We start from the raw sequence: 24630 nt of genomic DNA, 5'->3' as shown, positions 1-24630 counted from the left end.
ATTTATTTTTAATTCTGCTAAAATTTATAATATAGTAGTATTCATCCAAATAAACGATTTTACATGTTTTGGGCCATAATTTATTCTTGTCATTTTTTTTAATATTTGATTTCTAGATGCTAACCATCATAACATACAATAAATTAAAATTTAACATGGCGGAACACGTTCATTAATTAATTATTATGCATTAATTTTGTTATTTTTAGTAGAGAAGGTAACAATCTAAGTTATTTTATTACCAGTAATCTGTCCATTTATACGACCTCTATAAATTATATTCCAGAAGCACTGAAGCGGTTTAATCTAAATTGTACCTTTAGCAACGTGAACAACGGAATTTGCTGTATAAAGTAAATAGAATTCTTGCAATTATATTGAAGTACAGAAAGCAATAACATGTCTGAGTGTTTAGTTCGATTATTATATATTTTGATGAGTTTACGATAATAAAAATGCACAACAAAATCGGAGATTTGTTTATATTATAAATGCCTTTGAACAAATATCATTAGCACTACATTTAAAATAGTGAAAATCTATCATTATTAATATTTAATTTTATTTCTTTAATCATTTTTAATTTATTGTAGCCAATCGATATACTACAACATCGGATATAATTATAGCAACTGGATATTTGTTATAGAATAACAATAAATGATAGAAATAACAAACTTTAATCACTTTTAAAGTTTTACATGTATAATGTAAATTAGGGGTTCCCAACCTGGTCGTTAGCGACTCTCAAGGGGTCAATCAATTTATCTGGGGGTCGATAAATTATTGGGAGTTATTTAGGGGTCGATGGAAAATTTGTCTATCGATTTGTCCATCGAATAATAATAATATAGGCCTATATTTTAAATTATATTAATATAAAACAAATTGTGGGCTATATATTCAATAAGTAAAAGATTGAAAACCGCTAATATAAACGTTTTATTTAAGATTAAATAAAATATAACATTTATTCTTTATAATAGAATTAAATTTATTTATTAAACTATCTTAAAATCTTAATTTTATTTAATTATAATTTTATATTTTTTTTTATTAATTACAATGAAATTATGTTATCTCTTCCATGTATAATAGGATTATCGTAATTAAACTCAATTCTCCGTTATAATGTTATTCTGAGTAATGAAGAAAATCATCCTCTATTGTTTACAATTAGCTATCAGATTTATAAGAAATATTTTAATCTCTGATTTTATTGAAGTTCTAGTCGGTATTTAATCAGAAACTTTGATTTTTAGTGAAGTTATTGTTAATTGTATGTGAAATTCTATTAAATGTATTACTTTTTAATGTTTTATTAAGTTAATGATGAACCGAACTTGGTTATTTTGTTCATTAATGTGCAAGCTGAGTCTTTACGACTCGGTTGTAAAAAAATCGTAAATGTAATTTATAATTCAAATTTTATAATAAAAGACTGAAATTTTAGCATTTCCACTAAACTGCATCTCCGTTACTTTTTACGTTTTAAAATCATTTCAAATACGTATTGATTTATTCTTTTTAATTTAAATATTGTAAAGAAATGTAAAAAAAATTAATTCGAAAATAAAAAAATCTAATTAATTTTTATTTTTGTACACATTGATCTATTTTCTGTCTCAAATCTATCAATTTCCTCATTGATCCTCTTCCTTCAAGTTGGATGAATCGAGTCTTTTATTTGTAATGATCTTCACAAATCTCGCCAGGAAGGAAAAAATAACTACCTGATAAATTTCAACGTTACTTTAAATTTTAGTAAAACAGCAAAAAAGAAAGTATTACTTTGACTAATATTGATACTTAGAAATTTCACTTTTTATAAATACTAAATTACAAAAAATTTATAAAAGTATAAATTTGTCACAACGTTACGATAACACGACTCATACATCTTAAAAAACTGAGAAGAATATACTTCATAAAATTGAACTCATATATTTAACTTGTAAAAAATTCTCTCAGAGCTGAAGCACTTTTTTTTGTCATTTTCTGAAACATTATTTTGAAACTAATTCTTGTAAATTATTATTTATTAAATTTCTTACTTGTTTGTCACGTAAGTTGTGAATATATATTGTAAACCATCCTTTATTAAATGAATTATTTCTGTAATAATCAATTTGATTTATTTATTTACGTTGATATGCCGTAAAGAATGTGTGTTAGAACGTTGATTGACGTTATTTATAAAACAACAGTTATCGTTTGACAGTTGTAGTGCAACACTCTTGGATGCACAACCTTTACTGTGTCATTTGTAGACAGTTTCGATCTCAAGCTACCAACTGTTCAAAAGATAAGTGAAGATAGCTAGAGATGGATAATTACCCTTAGGGAGAACATCTGTACCTGATCGTTGGATAGTTACATCGCTCGATGAAAGAAAAGCAATTTGTTGGATCTAGTCACATACTTGTGGGATTTGACTGTGGATATGAGTAAAAGGAAACTTTAAACTATACAATTCTGTTTAAAAAAATATTTTTCTATTGTTTTATAGAAATGAAAAGAGGAATTTTATTTATTTTCATTTTTTACTTTAGTTCAGAAATATACTGCACAGGATATTCAAACTATAGCTTAAAACTTGAATACGGAATTGTTTTTAAATAAATTAGTATATAATTTTTCCTATATAATTCAGTTACTAACTTATATATTTTTAAGTATAACCCTGTACAGAATAGGTACAAACAATGTAAGTTGTTATATACATTACAAATTTTATTTAAACCACATTATCAATGCTAAACAGTACTATATTTATAAATAGCACTAGGGGTTATACTTAAATCAGTAAAACTAGTATAGTAATGAATATTTTAAACATAATATTTTACTACAGAAATAAATTTATGTATGTTTAAGGTACAGTTCCACCACTGGATGTGTCAACTAGTGGATCTCTGCTTTTACTAACAGATCCAGCAGTTCTTGTCCCAATTATCTGCGCAATTGTTGTAGTAGTAGTAATTACAATTGTGGTTGCTGTTGTAATAGTTCTGAGACGAAAAGATACACCTTCAGAATGTCGTTCACAAGCTTGTAAGTTTTATATGCAATAATATTGATTTCTTTATAAATAATATATTTGTATAGTTGTTGCGTATTATATACTCTACTTCATTCTTTTATTTTCTAGACACAATTTTTTTTCCACTGAAAGAAATATTGATAAGTTAATATTATCTTTTTTTATGTTACAGCTATTAAGCGTAAAAGATCTACAAGTTGATAAGACCATAAATCAAATAAAAATCTGTGACAGCTTAATGTATTGTTGACAATTAAACAGTGAAAAAAATTCGCCGTTCAACGTATTTAATTTTTTACCGCAAGTTTATAAATATATAAAGTAAGAAATGATAGATGAAAATCAATATTTTCCGCCTGCACAATAAGGTATACTGTATAATATTTATACATTCGTTTTAATACTAGGGTAATGAACTTAAAAATTTAACTAAACAGTGTTTATTATAGTTATTTATACTTAAANTATATCTTTTCTTCTATTCTAAAATGAAATTGATATTGCAGAATTTTAACGAGATTTATATTTTACATTACAAAGTAGAAATGCATTTCCTTAGAGGGGAAAATTTTTTAAATCGATTTTTCTTTCATTTGATATTACAAAAAGCTCTAGAAGAAAAATTCACAAATAAATTTCTTTTGTTTATTATGCATTTTGATAAAGTTTTATCCTTTAAAATAATATTACATGTGCGGTATATGCAATAAATATCAATTATTTTAAAGTATTTTTTATCTATGAATTTTATATCAGCGATATCTTAAGATTCAATTTTAATAATTCAAAATTAAATGAAAAATGTTTCTCCGGTGCTTAATGTATAAAATTTTAAATCTCATGTGAATTTTATTATTTATTATTTACTTTTATATAAATTTAGATAATTAATTATAAAATAATGTAAGATTATTTAGTCCTGTTGCTAAAAAAATATCGAATTTTTAATTATGAATGAACAAAACTATAAAAAAAAACTTAGATACAGTTTTATTGATTTAGTAAATTTAATTTAAATAATAATTAAATTTCATTTCATGCTTTATAAATTATAATCTCTTTATTTTTTCAAACTTTCTCATTAAAATCGTATAAAATACTTGAAAACTAACATTTTCTTGTAACAACGAAACATGTAAAAATATTTCTTTTTCTGTATTAAATTTATTTTAAGAAATGTAAAAAAGCACTTTTAGAATTATTTTATTTATTATTATATTAAAAATATTTGTAGTTTTATACTTTTATATTATAATTAAAAATCTTAAACAGTACAACTAATTAAGAGTCGTTCATTCTTCTTGAAATGTTAAACATATACGGTTGTCTGGTTATCCAGTTCATGCAATTAATATAGAAATGGACAAAATGAATGTGTACGTCTGAGCAAATTATGCAGATAAGAAGCGAGCCCATCTAAATTTCACGAATTGCCACCTGCAAATGTTTAAGCATTATAGTGTAGGTATTATCGTTATTATTGTAGTGACAAATAATAACTTATAAATACATGACAACGAATCATATTTAATTCATTAGATCCCTTGAAATTTAACTATTATATTACTTTACCAATAATAAACATTTTATACTTTTATTATTTAAGTTTTTCTAACAATTACATAATATATACAACATTTATTTAGAACATAGAAATGTAAATGTATACATGTATGCACAAGATATAAATTAAAAGTAATTAAAGAATTAATTTTCAAACATTTGTTTCCTTTCGGAGTTGATTTATGTATATAATAATTTCCTATTTTAAGTTTATTAAAACATAAATAATCACTATGTATTCTTATTATATAAAATTATATAATTTGTCTTAAAATTTTATATCGAATTTTCATATTAATTAATGATTTTATTTATCCTATAGAGTTATGAGAGAAGTTATGTAAAATTATTTATTATTATTTAAATTTAGAATTCTTATAAAATGAAAAGTAAACGTTTATTATAAAAATATACAGATAAATTGGTACTGCATGCATTAAATATACACATCCAACTTCTATAGTTAACCGACCTCATATAACAATCAGAAAATCAATAAAAGCATCAATTTTCCGATAATAATTAAGTCGTTTCAAGAGCTGTAAGGTAGACTAGAGAAGATTCAGCATAAAAGACCTCATGTGGTTATTACCTGTACTTATATTACATTATCATCATATTTTTCCATTCCGAATTTAATAAAGTATGATTATTTATGTTATATAAATATATGTGAAAAAGGAATTAAACATATTTTCCTGGAAAATTATTTATTAAAAAATTACCGTTATTACTGATATATTGAATGAAAACTGTAATATAAAAACTTTAAAAAATTGCTATTTAAAATACATGCACATTTTTTCTCATTAAAAATATTGAAATTAAGCAAAATATTATTAAAATCTTTATTTAAGAATGAAAATTCTCGTTTTAGATATGAAGCAAAGTCTGTATTTGTTATTTTAAAAAATTACAAAATAATTTGAAACTTTTATATTAAAAAGTTTCAATTCATTAATGTTCTATCCGTGAAATTATTAAAATTCAGCATTTTAAAATCTCTTTAATAATAAAACAAAATTTATTTAAATAATAATCAGTGTTCTAGGAAAAGTCGAAACAAAATTATCAATATTCATCAATATCACTTATTCCAACTTTCTAGTAACTATAACTAGTAATAAAATATTTAAAATTTAATTAAAGTAATTTTTTTATTTATTCATCAACGATAAAAGGATTTTTATTTTTTATTTCGTGCTTTCTTTTTAAGAAATTTGCTTTACAGAAATAAATAATTTACAGGGGCGTAAAAATTGAACCAAATATTTTATAAATTTTCTAATTTCAATAATTTATCTTTAAGTACATTGTTATTAATTATAATAATTTATTACATTAAAACTAATTTTTAAGTAATTTATTTTTAAGTTACATTTAAAATGTATCTTATGATTGATTGATTAATTTTCGCTTTAATTAATTTAAAATATTGGTTATATTTTATAATGTATTATGTATATATTTAATTTTCTTAAAATTATCTTGTGTAATTTATTATAAATTAAAATAATTTAGTACGAAACAATAATACAATTCTGAAACTATTTTTAATTTAATGCAATAAATATAATTTAATGTAAGAATTTTAAGATATTAATTCTTTCAATTGTTTCCAGCGAATACTTTGATTTTTCTATTTTAAAATGAAATTTGAAATTAAGTGTGGTCTTTCAAAAATGCAAGATTTATAGCTATTCTTTCTCCAGATGGAAAAGTGGCTTTTTTTTTTTTATTCTTTAATCAGGAAACTTGGAAACTAGAATTTCTCCAGTTTCTAAAATTAATGGTTAAACTTTCAATAAATCTAAAATGCTATATCTAAGACCCTACTCCTAAAAGAAAATTTTTTATCTATATTTCTAATGTTATATAAATACATCATGGGGTTTTCGATTTTCATATTTGGATTATTAATATTTCAAAATTTTTATAACTTTTCCGAATAATATATTGGATACTTACATCTGTTTGCTTACATAATGTAAGGTAAAATAAATAAATTTTGTAAACTGATTGATATGAATTTTTAAACTAAAAACGTAGGAAATAAAAAATAATTTAAGAGATGCATAAACTTAAAAACTAATTTTATAAAAATATAATTTAAGGGGGGAAAATACTAAACTTTTATTGCTTTATTATAATTTTTAAGCTAAAAGTGTAATGTATGTATTTTTTTAAAATCTTAAATATCTATTCTGTAATTTATTCATCTAAAAATAACTTAAAACGGTAATGAATTTGAATTGATTGAAACCAGATTGAAACTAAATTTATCTTATTCTATTCAAACAAAAGAATAAAATTAATTTTAATGGAGATAGATATAATCAAATGATTGCTTCCTTTCTAAAAATTTCTGGAATTTGTTGGAAACTTATAATTTTGATTTAATCTTACTCTATTTTTACGCTTATCAATGTTAATTTTAGAGATTTGAAGATTATCTAACATGTTTCTATATACTTGGAGATAAAGCTAATGCGTTTTATCTGCCGTAATTTATTCACGGAATTCAATACAAAATTTAATGGCTATCATATTTAATGTTACATTTTCATATACAAAACGTCATTTAACAACTCATTATGCCTTATGCAGTATGCTTGCTACGCATTCTCATTTCCATTAAAATATCAAGATATGAAAAGTTATCTGTTAAGTTGAAAGCATTTGATTTATTTCTAATCGAAATTCTCTTTATCTTACTCAAATTGATCATATCTAAAAATACAATCGATTTTTTCCATTGATAGTATTGTGACACTAAACCGTAGAATTGATCCTTATATAACTTTAATATAGCAAAATATTAAATCTATTCATATAATTTAACAATATTTTCTATCTAATTATTATAGAGTTATGAGAGAAGTTATGTAAAATTATTTATTATTATTTAAATTTAGAATTCTTATAAAATGAAAAGTAAACGTTTATTATAAAAATATACAGATAAATTGGTACTGCATGCATTAAATATACACATCCAACTTCTATAGTTAACCGACCTCATATAACAATCAGAAAATCAATAAAAGCATCAATTTTCCGATAATAATTAAGTCGTTTCAAGAGCTGTAAGGTAGACTAGAGAAGATTCAGCATAAAAGACCTCATGTGGTTATTACCTGTACTTATATTACATTATCATCATATTTTTCCATTCCGAATTTAATAAAGTATGATTATTTATGTTATATAAATATATGTGAAAAAGGAATTAAACATATTTTCCTGGAAAATTATTTATTAAAAAATTACCGTTATTNTATTTAAAAAAATTATCATCTTAAATTTAAATGTTATTATTCTAAATTAAAAATATCTATCAAATTTTATAATGTATATTGATAAGAAAGAAAAATAAAGGTTAGGGATATTTTTAAATTGCAAACTTTAAAAAAAAACTTTCATCATATTTAATGAATATAAGCAAAAAATAAATGAAAAAATCTTCAAGCAATTTATTATGTAAAAAATGAAAATAATTTAACGAATTTATTTAATGAATTAATTAATCTGTAATTTTTCAGACAATGAATTAATTTCTATTACGCTTTTTTTATGTCTTTTCAAAAATGATTTTACTGTGAATTCCATCAAAGTTCATTATCTTGATCTAATGTTCTTTAAATGGAATTCTTTGCATCCGAATAAAACGTAATCTGGACATTTTTGAATAGTTATGTTTATAATTAAGTCATTATTTATTTTTATGGAATGGATATTTACCAAATTCTTTAGTTTCTGTAAGAAAAGAAAAGAAAAAAGAAACATAACATGCTAACCAACCAAGTTTATTACAATGTTTAATAATAGCGTACATGGTTAAAAGATAAATAAATTGTATGTAATTTATTAAAAGAAGAGGAAACTGGCTTGCCACTTATGTATTCTGATTATTAAATTTACTAATCCCATATTCTTTATATATAAAAAAAATTGTTTAAATCTTTCATATTAAATAAAAGAAAATATAAAGAATAACGGAATTACATAAAAATTTTGAAGTAAAATGTATAATATTTTACTCAAGTATTTTCTCGTTATTTTTATGTTTTTATTTTTAAATCAAGTCATAACAAATCTTGATTGAAGAAGGAAAAAAAATTGAATTAATGTTGATTAATTTAAAAATTGACATAATTATAAATCCGTAACATATTTTCTTTTATTTTTAAAAACGAAACATTTAAATAAGCAAAATAATAAAGTTCTCCTCAGTTTATACGATAATTATTGTCAATTTTACATTAATTAATACTCAGTTTATAATTTGTAAGAGATGAATGACATATTCTCTTATAAATTGCTGCATTCTAATGATTATTATGATAGCAATAATTATATTGTCATATCATATTATAAGCGATAGCAAGTTCATTTTCATCACAACACGATGCCATAGATATGTTATAATATCAACATAAATCATAAATTTGTCTTCGATATTGTAATATATTATAATAAGAATCAGCATCAAATTTTCTAGTTTATAACACTATAATTCAAATAAATATTACAACTTAAATCATGATATTCATTTATGTTCTGAATTTAATATTTTACTTGGCTTTTATAATTCAGTCGAATAGTTCTCAAGCAGCTATCGTCAGCAAAGAATAAAGCAAATGCGAAGATCTCTCATATTGCTTAGAGACACACAAAGTCTATTAATAATTAGAGAAGACAAGAAGAATAGCTAAAAGCAATACAATTTCATGACGTCTGCAAACTGTCCTACTTGTATCGGAAATAAAAAAGAAAAAATTGTTCCTTTTAAACAGATGAAAGTCAGAACCAAAATGCCATTAACCATCTTCTAATATTACTTAGACTTTTACGTTAATGTTACGCTTTCTAGAGTATGTCATTATGTCTTCATGCTTAAAATCGATAAAAACATAAAAAGAAATTTTTCAGAGCGGAAGGAAATTCACCCTGCGGCCCTTATGTTTTCCAGAAAAACACATTAAATGCGAGAAGCAAAGTTGCTTTTCTTTTCTCTGTGTAGACACTGTTGCCATAACGATAAGTAGATGGGAATTGAGGGGGAGAAACGATTTTACTCATGACTTCCGTTGTTTTCAATCACGATCACTTTGTTAGAGAAGTGCACGTAGCTTGATCTCACGCACGACGTAATGTTGCAAACAAATACGAGTGAGCTACGGTTTATTTTGACAATTTACGTAATATACAAAATAGCTTTTCATTTATCATTTTTTTCGGCGACTTCCCCTTTCAATATTTCTAGTTTGATTTATGATCTATAACAGAAAGCAATAAACATTTACATTTATCATTGTTTTGGTAAATATGAAAAATTTCGAATTTTATAAATAATAATATACAATATAACTTATTCTTATTATGATGTTAATTATATTTTAATTGATGCAAAATAATATCTATAATTAGATCTTATATTGTATTAACTGAATTAGGATATTTCACTTTTTAATTTTTTTTATACAATTTGGATATTTTTGAAAACAACTTTGTTTGCTATTTATGACTAAATTTCTCTTGGAGGTTTACTTAAGTTAATTAATTAAGGTAAGTTAATTAGCAAAATTAATTGGGAGCTAATATTATTTTGTCTTGTATAATTTATTTAACGTATACCATTCAAAGATTAGCTTTCTTCTGTGTAATTTTCGTGTTATAATTATTTTGTATAAAAGATTCAGGTAGTTCCGGTGGTAAAGGTGAAAATCTATCCATGAGTTCCTATGGCAAAGTAAAGCGAAGTGATCAATCAGATGATAATCAGAGAGAACCGCTTTATTATCCAACTCCATATGCAACTACCCAGTTGGCATCATATGCCGAAAGTCCAAATGTTGTAACTCATAGTAATACCATTAGAAGACATGGAAGGCAAAGAAGGGATCATGAATATGACATACCTCATCGAATCACGCAGGTTGGTTAAACAAATATATTTTATGATTCGATCAAACATAATCAACTGATAATATATTAAAATTTAATTTTAAAATTATAAGCTCATTATATTTTAAGTAAATTTAAATTTCATGTTGAATTTTCTTATACAGTAATTGATTATGTTCTTTTCGTTTGTACAGTGTGTCCCAAAAAACCGAACCCGTAGATATAGGGGAGATCGGGGCAAGATCGGCATGTTAAGCTTTACTTAAATTTTGTGTAATAAATACTGCTGTAAACTGAAAAAAAAGCTTTGCATATTGTCTATTGGAATGTTACCTTACTATAGAACTGGTTAAAATCAGTTTGGAAATTAAAATAATTAAAATAATTACAACTTTACAAGAAGAGAGAAATTGACGAAGTTGCCCCGGGTATAGGGGCAAGATCGGCAACTTCTCTCTTTTTGTAAAGTTGTAATTATTTTAATTATTTTTATTAAAGTTGCCCCTGGTATAGGGGCAACAGTAATGGGGCAAGATAGGCACGTATAAGAAATTATGTTATTAACAATGTATAAGTTGGAATTCACTATTAAAACAAAGAAATACAAATCCAACACCCATTTAATATTATTACAACGAAATGCAAGTTCAAAGACATACATACATGAATAACAAATGCAAACATGTTTTCATTTATCATCTGTTTGATTTTTATCCTTTGCTTCTAATGTGGCTTTATGTTGCCGTTCTTACCCCGCTAGTCATGATTTCGAAACATTAAGTACAACCCTGAGAACAGAATGCCAAGCCACGATCTGGCCACGTGAATAAGTTGAAGTTACATCCTTCTAACAGGAAAAGTAACTTTCGTTATCATGGAATTATAACAAACCTGCCAATTCAATTAAATGGAAAAAAAATATTATATGGAATTGAACGAAAATGAAAATTTGCTTGATAATTCAACTACGCTTGTTGGAGAACAATAAAAACACTACACTCAACAAGCCACCAATAAAACTCAACTGCCTAACCTATAACCAAAGTCTCCTTTTAATTTGTTTTTTAAAAAAGCGCTTGACAAACTTGCCCCGCTTGCCGAAGTTGCCCCGATCTCCCCTAAATATAAGTAATTTGTATATATCATTTACTTGATATATTCAAAATGTATATTTTTACTTCTCTTCTGGTGTACAGTTATCTTTTCAATATCTACAAATTAAAATAACACGAAACGAATAATAAATAAGTTGAAATACTTAAGTGATTTTTGGGACACTCTGTATAAGAATCAATAGAAATAAACTTGAAAAAATTAATCTTTCTAAACCTCTTTTATTACGATAAATTAATGCGTACTTGTAATATTTTAAAATATTCCGAATGATTCGAAGAAATTTTACACTTTTATAAGTTTTTAAAATACAATTATCTCTATAATTGGATCTTTGTAAACAATTTGCATCTATTTTATGGAAATAAACATGAACATACGGTTGAAACTCGAATCAATTTATAATTAAATGAATGAAATTCATTCTAATTTCGAAATATATTCAAATATATCTTTGAGTTTTTTTAAGCATTTTTACCCAAAAAATTTAAGCTGAATTTTAAGCAATATATTTTATATACACTCTCGGTAGCATTTCCGTGTTACGATAAAGAAATAATATGATAAAGAAATATAGCTCTCATAAAGTCAAAATAATCTTAAAAATACACTGTATTTTAGTATTATATTGCTGGATAATACTATAATTCCCGAGAAAATCCTTATAATAACTCTAAAATCACAAATAAAATCGCTTTTAATGAAGCTCAAAAATACTCAGAAATTTTTCCAAAAGAATAATTTATTGCGCAAAAATATTACGTCAAAATTTTTATAAAATATGAATTCTTTTATTCGGATCTTTTGAATAAAAATACAATCTTTTATATACCGTAAACTTTTCGAATTTTTCAAAATGAAATTCACAGAAGATTTTGATATAATAAAGATTATAGGGCTTAATTTGTGCACTTATTGTTTTCAGTAGAATTCATTCAAGTATGGAAATTATAAGACTTCTATAGCAACGCTTATATCCGTACAAAACTTTTCAAGCAATAAACAGAATAAACTCGCAACTGTGCGAATTTACAGAAATAACTCATTGTAGAAGTTTAGTGGATGTGGTTGTAAACCTGCATAATATGTCGCAAGAGACTGTGACAAAACTGTAACTAACTAAATCATGATTTGCTTTCCTTTCTCTCTCCTTTCCACTAATATTCATACTTTTGTAATTTATACTCAAACTACGTGACAAGAATGGTTGTTAATGTAAAATCTCCAAATACCTCTTTCAAAATAAATTTTCTTATTTTCCAGCTTGAATTTTACATTTATTATTATACATCCAGAATTACTTCTGAAGTAGCCGACACTTTAAAATAAGTCTTAATCATCTGAAACTTAAGGAGAGTATATTTTTAAATAGAAAATTCTAATTAAAGGGTAGAGTAACTAATAAAGAATTTACTGTTCCATTAAAATTTTTATTTTAATGATCGAAATTACAACTGCTTATATATAAAAATTCTATGAAAGAAAAGTGAAAGCACATCAGAGATTTTCATTTTCTTTTTGTGTTATCCTATTTTATTGTACCTATTTTTGGCCACGAATGTATTTACTTATCACTTCTGCTTCCATTCTCTTCTATCTTTAACGATTTAGAGCACTACTCTGATCTGTATCAAATTTTATACACAATTTTTAACTGATGTAAAGTATATTTGTATTTTAAGGCTGTTTTTTATTAGATATTTCTCGCGATTATTGTATAATGTGCACATATATATTTTTTTTATTTCTGAAGCAATATCTGGGCGATTTTTTTACTTTTTTCAGATAAAAATATGATTTAAGCATATTAAAAAATTTGAAGAAAGAGAAAAGTAAAGATTTCTTGTATAGAAATTTAAATTTTAATCATAGGCAGCATAATTTTTAGATCAATAATTCTAGTAATTACGTTTATAAATCACAAAATTCGGCTTTGAATAATCATTTTACATTTTATATTCTCATTCTGATGACATATTGAGATAAATGGAAATATATAATCATTCGAACAACGCTTATATTCTAACGGAATATGATTGATATTGTTTATGTAACATAAGATGAATATAAATTTCGTATTTTAAAATTCTCGCTTTTTTTTTTATTGAATACATTAAACTTAAATTATTTAAAATTTACATAAAAATATTTTTTTAAAAAATCGATAATCCAAATTCGAACGTGTATCAATCTAAGCGGATACGCTATAATTATAAAAGTGTAAGCCTTAAAAAAATAATAAAAAATGAAAATTCGATTAAAACATCGTTTGTGAGAATTTCCAAGCAAAACTCATTATCTGCAGTTTTTTCTAGAATAAACAGAATTAAGTAGTAAAACTTCAATAAGACTGCTTTTGCATTTCTAGTAGGTTAAAGAGTATTTTCTCTTATCACATTTAATTCCGAGTAAGGTATTACATGCAAATTTCGTGGATGATGACACTTCTTAAAGTACAGGCAATGTATAAATCGATTCTGATATATATTCTTACCAAAACTCTATATAGGTTGAAGACTACACATCATACGCAAAGCTCTGGACACAATCGCGAAGTGGACAGATGTCTAGAAACATTGAATCTCATCCTGGTAAGGGATTTAGTCTTATCTTCACTTATACACTTGACTTGATAAAGGTATTATGTAAAATGCTGATAATTATGAGATAAACACTACATTAATTAACATAAAGATTTAAATATTATATAAAATAAATATATTTTTAAAAAATATAAATTTAAAATATACATATATAATAATTCTTCACCTTTACAGGAATTTCATCAAATTCTTGTCTTTCCGATAATATAAGCTGGTCTGCTATACATTCGAGGAATTCTAAAATGTTTAAACCTGACAGGTAATATTCTATGTTTTATTTTTGTTATTTTATCACGTTATATATTTTTACATATATATTGTATGTAAAATATATTTTTATATATATATAAAATATATATTCTGTAAAAAAATTATTGATTTTATGATTGACGTTCGTACAATTTAATATATTACTGGGTACTACTATTAAATATAGAGCAGAAGTTCAAAATTACGTTGGAATTATTCCTACACTGTATATTTATGGTACGTAAAATAACGTATTTTTCGGGAAAAATCGATATTTGACTTATTAAATAGAAATCTCCAAATCAAATTTTTGTTCGAATCCGATATTTTGACGTTTTTTCGAAGTGAATACAGTCAAATATTAAATAACTTTATATAAGGAAAAATTTCAGATCTTAAATCTTGTTTATTTTAATGAAAAGTTTTTTAATATACAGAAATGTCAACAAACAAAATTATCATAAGATTATAACAGAATTTTTGCACATTTTAATGAATTATCTCTTAATTTTTTCCCCTGAAAATAGTTATAAATTTTTATACAGATTTAAATCTGTTAATTAAAGGGATAAAAAGATGATAAAAATTATTCCTGCGTTTTTTAAATTACCGAAACTTTTAATATTTATTATAATATAAGATAATTAACACATTTGAAAAAAAAATCAAAAATAATAAAATTAATTTATGCTTGTTATTTATGATCTCGTCTCTTTGTTTAGATTTATGATTTTTACACCGATTTAATCTATTCTCAAAAGTTTAATTAAAAAGACATAATTAAAGTTTTCTCAAAGAGATTAATTTAATTTACTCTTTTTAATGTGGGTTTTTTAATGATTATTTTAATCGTAATTAGTCGTGTTATTGATTTCAATGTAAAAGATTATCAGAAACGTATAATAAAAGATACATAAAATAAATAGCCGTAATTATAATAAATATTCTTAATATTGAAAAACTTTGCAATTTTTATCTTAGTATCAATTTTTATTACGAAAATGCTTAGTTTCTAATGTAAATATGAAGCAATGATAAGATTTATATTTATCTTCTTAAATTAATTCTTGATATATCGAAAATATCTTGCCTTTTTATAATAAAAATAAGAATTATAAATATGTAAATAACGAAATGAACAAAAATTTTTGAAAGAGAACATCAAATGAAGAAGTAATCCATAATGAAATCTTGATTTTTGATATTATTATTTCATTTTTTTATTAGCGATAGTTTTATTCACGTTCTCGATTAAAATTCTGATTTATGCAAACAAATCACAAAACTTTTTAACAAGAGAACAATAGGCATTTGTGATACTTTCTTACTTTTTTATTGATAATTTTTATATTTATTGTCGGATCTTTTCCTTAATCAGAAATTGTCATAAATTACGTATACGATTTCTAATAAGAAATTATTTGATTATATCAATAAACAGATAGTTTATAACTTTTAAATTATTAATGAATTTATGCAAAGTGTAATTAGAAATAAAAAATGCATCCGAGTTCCTGTGGTAATCCTATTTTCTGAAATTTACGGCGTTGCTTTACTGAAAACTTTCTTTTCTTTTGCATTAAAAACTTTTTTATGATATGTTAAAAGACGACAAACTGTTGCATTAAATATATATATGTTTGCAATAAAATAAATTCTGTTTTGTATTTATTACTTTACTAAATGATTATATAGATCCTTTCCAAACGATGAGCAATAAATTAAATTGTTAGTAGCAACTAATGATTTCTGAAATTTAATTATAAAATGTCTGCTCCGTAAACTGTTCTTTGTTTGCTCCTATGAAATCTGCGAAAAAGTATTTATTCCCAATGAGTCTTCGACAATTGAAAGGAACAATACAATTTAAGNACAAACTTGCCCGGCATGCCGAAGTTGCCCCGGTCTCCCCTAAATAGGTCAAAATTTTATTATTATATAACACTTATATTTCTAAATATATAATTTTTTTTAATGTATCTCTATTTAGATTTGTATGCGTATTCGCCATTTTATTACTTTGGTTACTTGTTTAGTCTCAATATATAAGAAATATGAGCGTAATTGTAAGAATTCTTACAATATTAAAAAAAAATTATCAATGCAATACTGTGAATCTATGAATTTAAATTGTTGAATCTGTGTAATTTATTTAAGAGACTGCTTCATTATCAAGCTAAACGTGTATAACGCATCTGATAAAACACACTGATGATAATTGGTGTGTTGTTAATCTGTAAAATACTGTAATGCTGTACAGTACACCAATACGTCAATTCGACGTCATTTTTACGTTTACTTATTATAACAAAAGTACAGATTTGACGTCAAAACGACGTAAGAGTATACACTATAATGACAAAAGGAATGTGTGTGTTTTTTTTTATCTGTCTTCTTTTCCGTAACGTTTTGTGACGGACAAAATTGGAAATGCCACTCAATTAATTGAAAATATATATTGAAAAATTAATTTCCTATCGATAAAATAACTTTTAATAAAATTTGAAAACAAAAAAAAAATACATTTTCAAAATTGATTTTATCGTTTTTATCTTGAAATTGAGAATCGAATTCGAAAGAATTTTAATATTTGAAAAGGTTCATTGATAAATGAATGTTAAAATTATTATTTTTTTTAATGTCTAAAATCATGGAATTTGTACTAATAAAATTCGATCAAATGGATATATTTATATATTATTCAAGAAATATAAGTTAAAAATAAAATATAAAAGAATCGTTTTTATATTAGAAATAAATAATAAATAAATAAATATATATATATATATATATATTTTAATTAATGAAATTCACGAAAAACATTCACAAACTTCCATTATAATATTTTAGAATGTCACATTGACCACTGAATTATTCAATGCCAATTCACACAATTTATTAGATTTTCTATAGAGGATGTGGATGGAGTTTAGTGGCGGATTACCTAATAGGTGCACTAGGCACGCGCCTAGGGCCTCGTCGTCTCGAGGAGCCTCAAAAATTAATTAAATAGCATAAAGATAATTTGCTTCTAAAACTTTGGTAAACGTTTAAAAAGTTTATATTATTAATATATCAGTCAATTTGGAACTAATTATTTTAGGTTTAAGTCTTAAATTACGCTGCTGGCCAAGTTAAAATGCAACATCACGAATGAAGCTTCCATTGTTTCAATATTTATAGTCTATCATGGTGTTTTATTTTACTTGGCCAGTAGTGTATAATAATATAGTAAAAAAAATTAAGAGGAAGAGTAGGAACGAAAAAGAACCGCGTAGTCTTTCTATTAACGCGTAAAATTTCTTAAATATTTCGAGATGCCAGCGTAATAAAAAGAAAATAGAGTATTGTATGTCGATTATAGAAACCAAAAAGTAACGTTAAAAGATACAGTTTACTTTTAAGAATCGACTGTAGATGGCGGAAGTGTTATGTACTGTACAGTAGTAAAACTTAACCTTGCAATGAATGGCCTGGGTCTCACAGACCCAACCGACTTTTGAAGTATATTTTCGTTATGTATTTACATAGATAGGCATTTAATATTACACATACCTTTCTACTTATGGTGGTATTACAAATTTATGTAAAAATCAAATTGAATAATTTTACTGTGCCGTGGCTAGAAGACAATTTGTCTGTCTGTCAGATCCAGGGCATTCATTCCTGAAAATTTTCAAGGCCATTCACCGCAGGGTTAATCATTCGACCGTCAAGTTCGAATTATACTAACAGAAATACTTTTAAACAGAATCTTAGAAAACCTTACATTTTTCGATTTTATCATAGTATATAAATATATATATAAAGGAAACGAATAGGCCTATTTTTAAATAGAAATCTCCCTTCTAAAGAAGATAAATGATCACTTACGAGGAGGATATTTTACTAACTACAATTGCATTTTTAATACTATCAAAACGCTGTTATAGATACAATTTTCTCTTTTTTATAGTTAAATTATGTAATTTAAAAAGAAGGAATAAGTGATTATAAAAATATAAAATTGCAGCGTACATTTAAAAGCAAAAGATTCGGATCCACAAAGGAAACATATTTGATGATTGATTTAAAACAGCAGTCGTGAATAACAACTTTTCAGACATTCGTAGAAAGAGGGGGGAAATGAATTAGAGAAGTGATAAATGTATGGTTTATTGATAAATTTAAATAAGATCTCAAAATAAATGCTGAAGTAAGAATAGATAAAAGAAGTCGGACGGAATCAACGATGCAAACAGACTACTATTTAAATATATATTGATTGATCGACGATATATGATTTAATATAAATTCAACACAAATTAATTTTATGTAGTGCAAAATTTTCTGTAGTTTATAACGTTACTTTTTATTATTTATTAGTATTTTATCATTTGAACATGAATAAATCTATGAGGATCTGTACGCGAAGAACAAAATAAAGTACAGATTCGTATTTTTAAAACGATTTTCCTATTTTATAACTTCGATATTTATTTCAGAAAGATAATTTTCTTCTATTTTCCATTAATTTTAATCATAATTTTCTATTTTTTATCGTTTTATCTGGAGGTTAAATCACAATAAAGTAGATTTAATTCTGTTATTGACGTTTGTAAAGTTTTCATTGCTCCTTTTCTAGTTTTAAAATTATTATTATTAAGTCTAATTTTTATCGTTTATTATCAAAACTTTTTAAATATTTAGAGTTAATTTTAATTTAAAAAATATATAAGAATTTCAATAGAATATTTATTTTTTAACTCGAGTTGTTATATATAAAATATATAGATTTCGATGATCTGGAAGTGTTGTATAGGAAATTCCATATAGGATCTAAAGCTCTGTGTGAAGGATTAGTCTGTGTTTTTAATAAAGAAATAGCCAAAGTACTCGCTCGAAAGCCCATTTATTGTAAACATTTTAAAATTTCCATGTTTAGAAATTTCTATATGCAACAATAATTTAAATTTCGAATGCATAAGAAGGGATTATGTCCTGAAAACTAGATACTTTTTTCCAGTGAATAGTAACGCAGTTTCGATGATAAACCGAACAAAGCGCCCTAATATCGCCTAGAGTTTGCAGATAAAAATGGAAATTTTGATAGAAAGGGGATAAATTTTCTTACCAAGAAAAATGATATCGAATATGTTAATATACAACTGTGACTATTCCGAGTAGCGCATCCAGATACAATTTATTTTAAATAATAACTATGTTTTTTCGAGGAAANATATATTTTTACATATATATTGTATGTAAAATATATTTTTATATATATATAAAATATATATTCTGTAAAAAAATTATTGATTTTATGATTGACGTTCGTACAATTTAATATATTACTGGGTACTACTATTAAATATAGAGCAGAAGTTCAAAATTACGTTGGAATTATTCCTACACTGTATATTTATGGTACGTAAAATAACGTATTTTTCGGGAAAAATCGATATTTGACTTATTAAATAGAAATCTCCAAATCAAATTTTTGTTCGAATCCGATATTTTGACGTTTTTTCGAAGTGAATACAGTCAAATATTAAATAACTTTATATAAGGAAAAATTTCAGATCTTAAATCTTGTTTATTTTAATGAAAAGTTTTTTAATATACAGAAATGTCAACAAACAAAATTATCATAAGATTATAACAGAATTTTTGCACATTTTAATGAATTATCTCTTAATTTTTTCCCCTGAAAATAGTTATAAATTTTTATACAGATTTAAATCTGTTAATTAAAGGGATAAAAAGATGATAAAAATTATTCCTGCGTTTTTTAAATTACCGAAACTTTTAATATTTATTATAATATAAGATAATTAACACATTTGAAAAAAAAATCAAAAATAATAAAATTAATTTATGCTTGTTATTTATGATCTCGTCTCTTTGTTTAGATTTATGATTTTTACACCGATTTAATCTATTCTCAAAAGTTTAATTAAAAAGACATAATTAAAGTTTTCTCAAAGAGATTAATTTAATTTACTCTTTTTAATGTGGGTTTTTTAATGATTATTTTAATCGTAATTAGTCGTGTTATTGATTTCAATGTAAAAGATTATCAGAAACGTATAATAAAAGATACATAAAATAAATAGCCGTAATTATAATAAATATTCTTAATATTGAAAAACTTTGCAATTTTTATCTTAGTATCAATTTTTATTACGAAAATGCTTAGTTTCTAATGTAAATATGAAGCAATGATAAGATTTATATTTATCTTCTTAAATTAATTCTTGATATATCGAAAATATCTTGCCTTTTTATAATAAAAATAAGAATTATAAATATGTAAATAACGAAATGAACAAAAATTTTTGAAAGAGAACATCAAATGAAGAAGTAATCCATAATGAAATCTTGATTTTTGATATTATTATTTCATTTTTTTATTAGCGATAGTTTTATTCACGTTCTCGATTAAAATTCTGATTTATGCAAACAAATCACAAAACTTTTTAACAAGAGAACAATAGGCATTTGTGATACTTTCTTACTTTTTTATTGATAATTTTTATATTTATTGTCGGATCTTTTCCTTAATCAGAAATTGTCATAAATTACGTATACGATTTCTAATAAGAAATTATTTGATTATATCAATAAACAGATAGTTTATAACTTTTAAATTATTAATGAATTTATGCAAAGTGTAATTAGAAATAAAAAATGCATCCGAGTTCCTGTGGTAATCCTATTTTCTGAAATTTACGGCGTTGCTTTACTGAAAACTTTCTTTTCTTTTGCATTAAAAACTTTTTTATGATATGTTAAAAGACGACAAACTGTTGCATTAAATATATATATGTTTGCAATAAAATAAATTCTGTTTTGTATTTATTACTTTACTAAATGATTATATAGATCCTTTCCAAACGATGAGCAATAAATTAAATTGTTAGTAGCAACTAATGATTTCTGAAATTTAATTATAAAATGTCTGCTCCGTAAACTGTTCTTTGTTTGCTCCTATGAAATCTGCGAAAAAGTATTTATTCCCAATGAGTCTTCGACAATTGAAAGGAACAATACAATTTAAGCTTCTTGCTAGGGGCAAAGTATTGCGTTTCAGTTGCAAAGGAGATGACAGAAACAGCATAAATTTGACTCTATCGATCACTTTGTGTCAGCAACATAATCGTTAGAAGTTTTCGACAGCGTCTTGGAGTAACTGGATACGTTTTAACAAAGGAAGAGCAGATACCACAACAGATTGCCTGTCAGATCGCACGGGGACAAGACAAAGGAATCGGACACACAGATGAACCATTACGTTTCGTTGCTATGGTGACGGGAAGCTGTATCGTCACCGAAGCATAATGAACTAACAGTTTCATACCGACACGTATACCTCACCGTCTTCAATATAACAATAATTTCCCGACGTTATTCAACTAAACGTGCCTGGTAGCTGTGTTTTCGCTCCAGGTAGGCGTTGAGAAGTGGCGAGTTTTCATTATCTCCACTCTAGTTCCTGCTTGAAACCCAGTCATCTGAACACGTTTTAACGATAAAAGATGGTAACAACTTCAAAGAGAAATGAAACCCTTCATGCATGTTGTTTATAAAGAGTTGAAAATAGAATCAAAATATTGCTTCTTGTCATTTTTCGCGTATAACTCGCAATAAGAAAAAAAAAGCATTTCTGAAGATATTTCCCTAGTTCATTAATTGTTTAACGATATGGATCATTTTACTTGATTTATTACATGGCTAATTCGGGCGAGATTGGACTGTGATTGCATCATTTGGAAGTTTACAAGGTTAAATCAATGTTATACTTTTCCAAGTAATCCTAGTTCGTTTATTTTGCGCACGGTTCGCTGGCGAATAGTGAAGATGATAAGGAAGCCACTGTTGATTAAGTTAGCCTCAGGGTTACAGACAATAGCAACATTTACGATTATTTAGCTGCCGACTTATTATGGGTTCCTCATCTAATGACTTTGACGTAATGTGTGATATATGTACTTTCACAAAAATCTACTCGTCAAATGAGAATTTTAATAAATTTTACAGCTCTTCAAGTGTTTTAGCCTAGCAAATAATTTAATTTTAATTACAGATTGGCTACAAATAGTAAAGAAATCTATTTTTGTAACAGTGTAAATGAGTTTTGCTAATTATGACGACTTTATTTTAATAATATATATTTTTTCTTTATTTTCGAATACATAAATATAAATGTAAAAATTTTGAAGAAAATATAACTTCAAACTACTAATTAAAAACTTAATTGAAAAGCTGCATTAATAATATTCAATTAGTTTTTTGAATTTAAATAATTAGATGTCATTTTCATGTTTCTCTTCAGAGCTTGCTTAGTATAATGCAATTGGCCAGAAGAAAGAAATTTTATTGACAATTTCAATTATTTGCTTAGGTAAGAATGTTATTTAGCAAAACTTAAATGACATTCTACGTGATTTAAAAAATTTTAATGTAATTTGTTGTTGCCTTCAATTATTGTAAATTTACGTCTTTAGTACGACAAAGAAAGAATTAATTGCCTTTGTAAAATGCATTTAAACTGTGAAAATTCTAACAATCATCAATCACTTAAATTCAGTTTCTCCATTTAAGTGATAAAATGTTGTGTTGTTGTTTAATTTTTCTATCAAATTTGTTGTCTGCAATGTCAAAAATATCGTTTCCGATGATAAAAAATGCTTTATATAATGTTGTTAAAACACGTTTCTTTGCGTGATAGCCATACTAGTTTGTGCAGTTTATATAATTTATTTAAGCATTTCCACAATAACCGGATAGAACATGTGGTAAAATTATAATATTCTGTACAATTCTACGTATTGAAGTACTGTATATATATATTTTACACAATTTTTTAGACGAAATTGGAAAAAATATATTCGTTTTAAGATAAAATTGTAAATAAAAATTGGAATATATACCAATACAAAGTTGTTTTTAAAACATAATTCTTATAAAGTTATGGATTTATATATATATATAGAGTAGTACTGTATATATATATAAAGTATACATACAGAAATCTGGAAACCTGTATCGTAGCTTCAGAGGATTCTTGAGATATTCCTCCAGAAATCCATCTATCAATACATGTTATTGAACTTGAACGAAAGTATTTTTTCTGTGCCGTTTTTATAAACTTCGTATCCTAGTGATACGTTTGATCAACAGTGATATATTCCAGAAACGGAATGTACGATCATATACCATGTCAGTATAAGACAAAAATCGATCAGTGAACCGAAGTTACTGTATTTTTTTTTCCTTTCCAGTTTATTTATTTTTACTCTTTTTACATTATTTCTTTCTTAATAAAAATTTTAATTTGTTTAATAAGATAATTATCAGTTGTAAATGATGGAGGAGATGATGAAGAGTTACTTAATCCCGAATGTATCTTAATTGGCTTTAGAAGAGTAATTAGTAATAAACATTTATTATAATAGAAATAAGACTTTGTATTGCATAATTTATTGAATATCGATCAAAATTTTATAATGGTATAAGCAATCTTTTTGATTTATATCAACTTTCATATGTGTCGCAATAAACACGTCCTAATATATTAATGTTGGAAGTTAATCCCATGTTTTTGGTTGGTAAAGATATTCTTTAGACCACCAATATATCATTTCACTGAGTATACCAATTTGTAGACGTGATCAACATAGAATCCAGGATATTCGGCGTTTCTTCTTGTTTCCAGTATCGTGGGCAATAAATCATTGAAAGACGTAAAGCTTAGCAAACCTTATCTTTCTTTTAGTTATTCTGCCGTAGAAAGCGATATAGAAGACCTAGGGGTGCTAGCATCTCCACCAACAGATAGTGTTGAGGAGTTGTCGGAAACTGAATGCGATAGACATCAAGAGGTTTGGACAAGAACAGGTGATTAAAATACTTTTTTTTTATATAACTTAATCTATAAGAATACCTTTCTCTTTCTTATAAAAAAAGACTTTAGATATATATATATATATAATATCATTGTATTAAATAACTTTTTCTATTTTCTGATAGATTTTATACGAATTTTTTCAGTAAATGATCTAATTAAATTACACCAAAAGATTTGTACTGCTATTGATTACTGTGCAGTACTGAAAAAATATAATTAATTTTTCTTGTAAAATAGGCTTACTTCCAGATTTAAATCGTTAT

General features: G+C 24.9%; 1 protein-coding gene across 1 annotated transcript in view; it reads left to right on the top strand.

Moving 5' to 3' along the window:
• Positions 1-24630, top strand: part of LOC111616681 (Down syndrome cell adhesion molecule homolog) — a 191291-nt gene that overhangs the window by 165636 nt on the left and 1025 nt on the right. The window contains exons 21-25 of the mRNA XM_023358064.1: positions 2878-3054; positions 10303-10544; positions 14136-14217; positions 14404-14488; positions 24236-24357. Coding sequence (XP_023213832.1) covers positions 2878-3054; positions 10303-10544; positions 14136-14217; positions 14404-14488; positions 24236-24357 — 708 coding nt within the window. The remainder of the gene's footprint in view (positions 1-2877; positions 3055-10302; positions 10545-14135; positions 14218-14403; positions 14489-24235; positions 24358-24630) is intronic.

Source organism: Centruroides sculpturatus, unplaced genomic scaffold, assembly GCF_000671375.1.
Source record: "Centruroides sculpturatus isolate CEXI.00-Female unplaced genomic scaffold, Cexi_2.0 scaffold24, whole genome shotgun sequence".
NCBI lineage: Eukaryota > Metazoa > Arthropoda > Arachnida > Scorpiones > Buthidae > Centruroides > Centruroides sculpturatus.
Note: the sequence above shows the minus strand (reverse complement) of the source record. Positions and strands in the feature narration are given on the sequence as shown.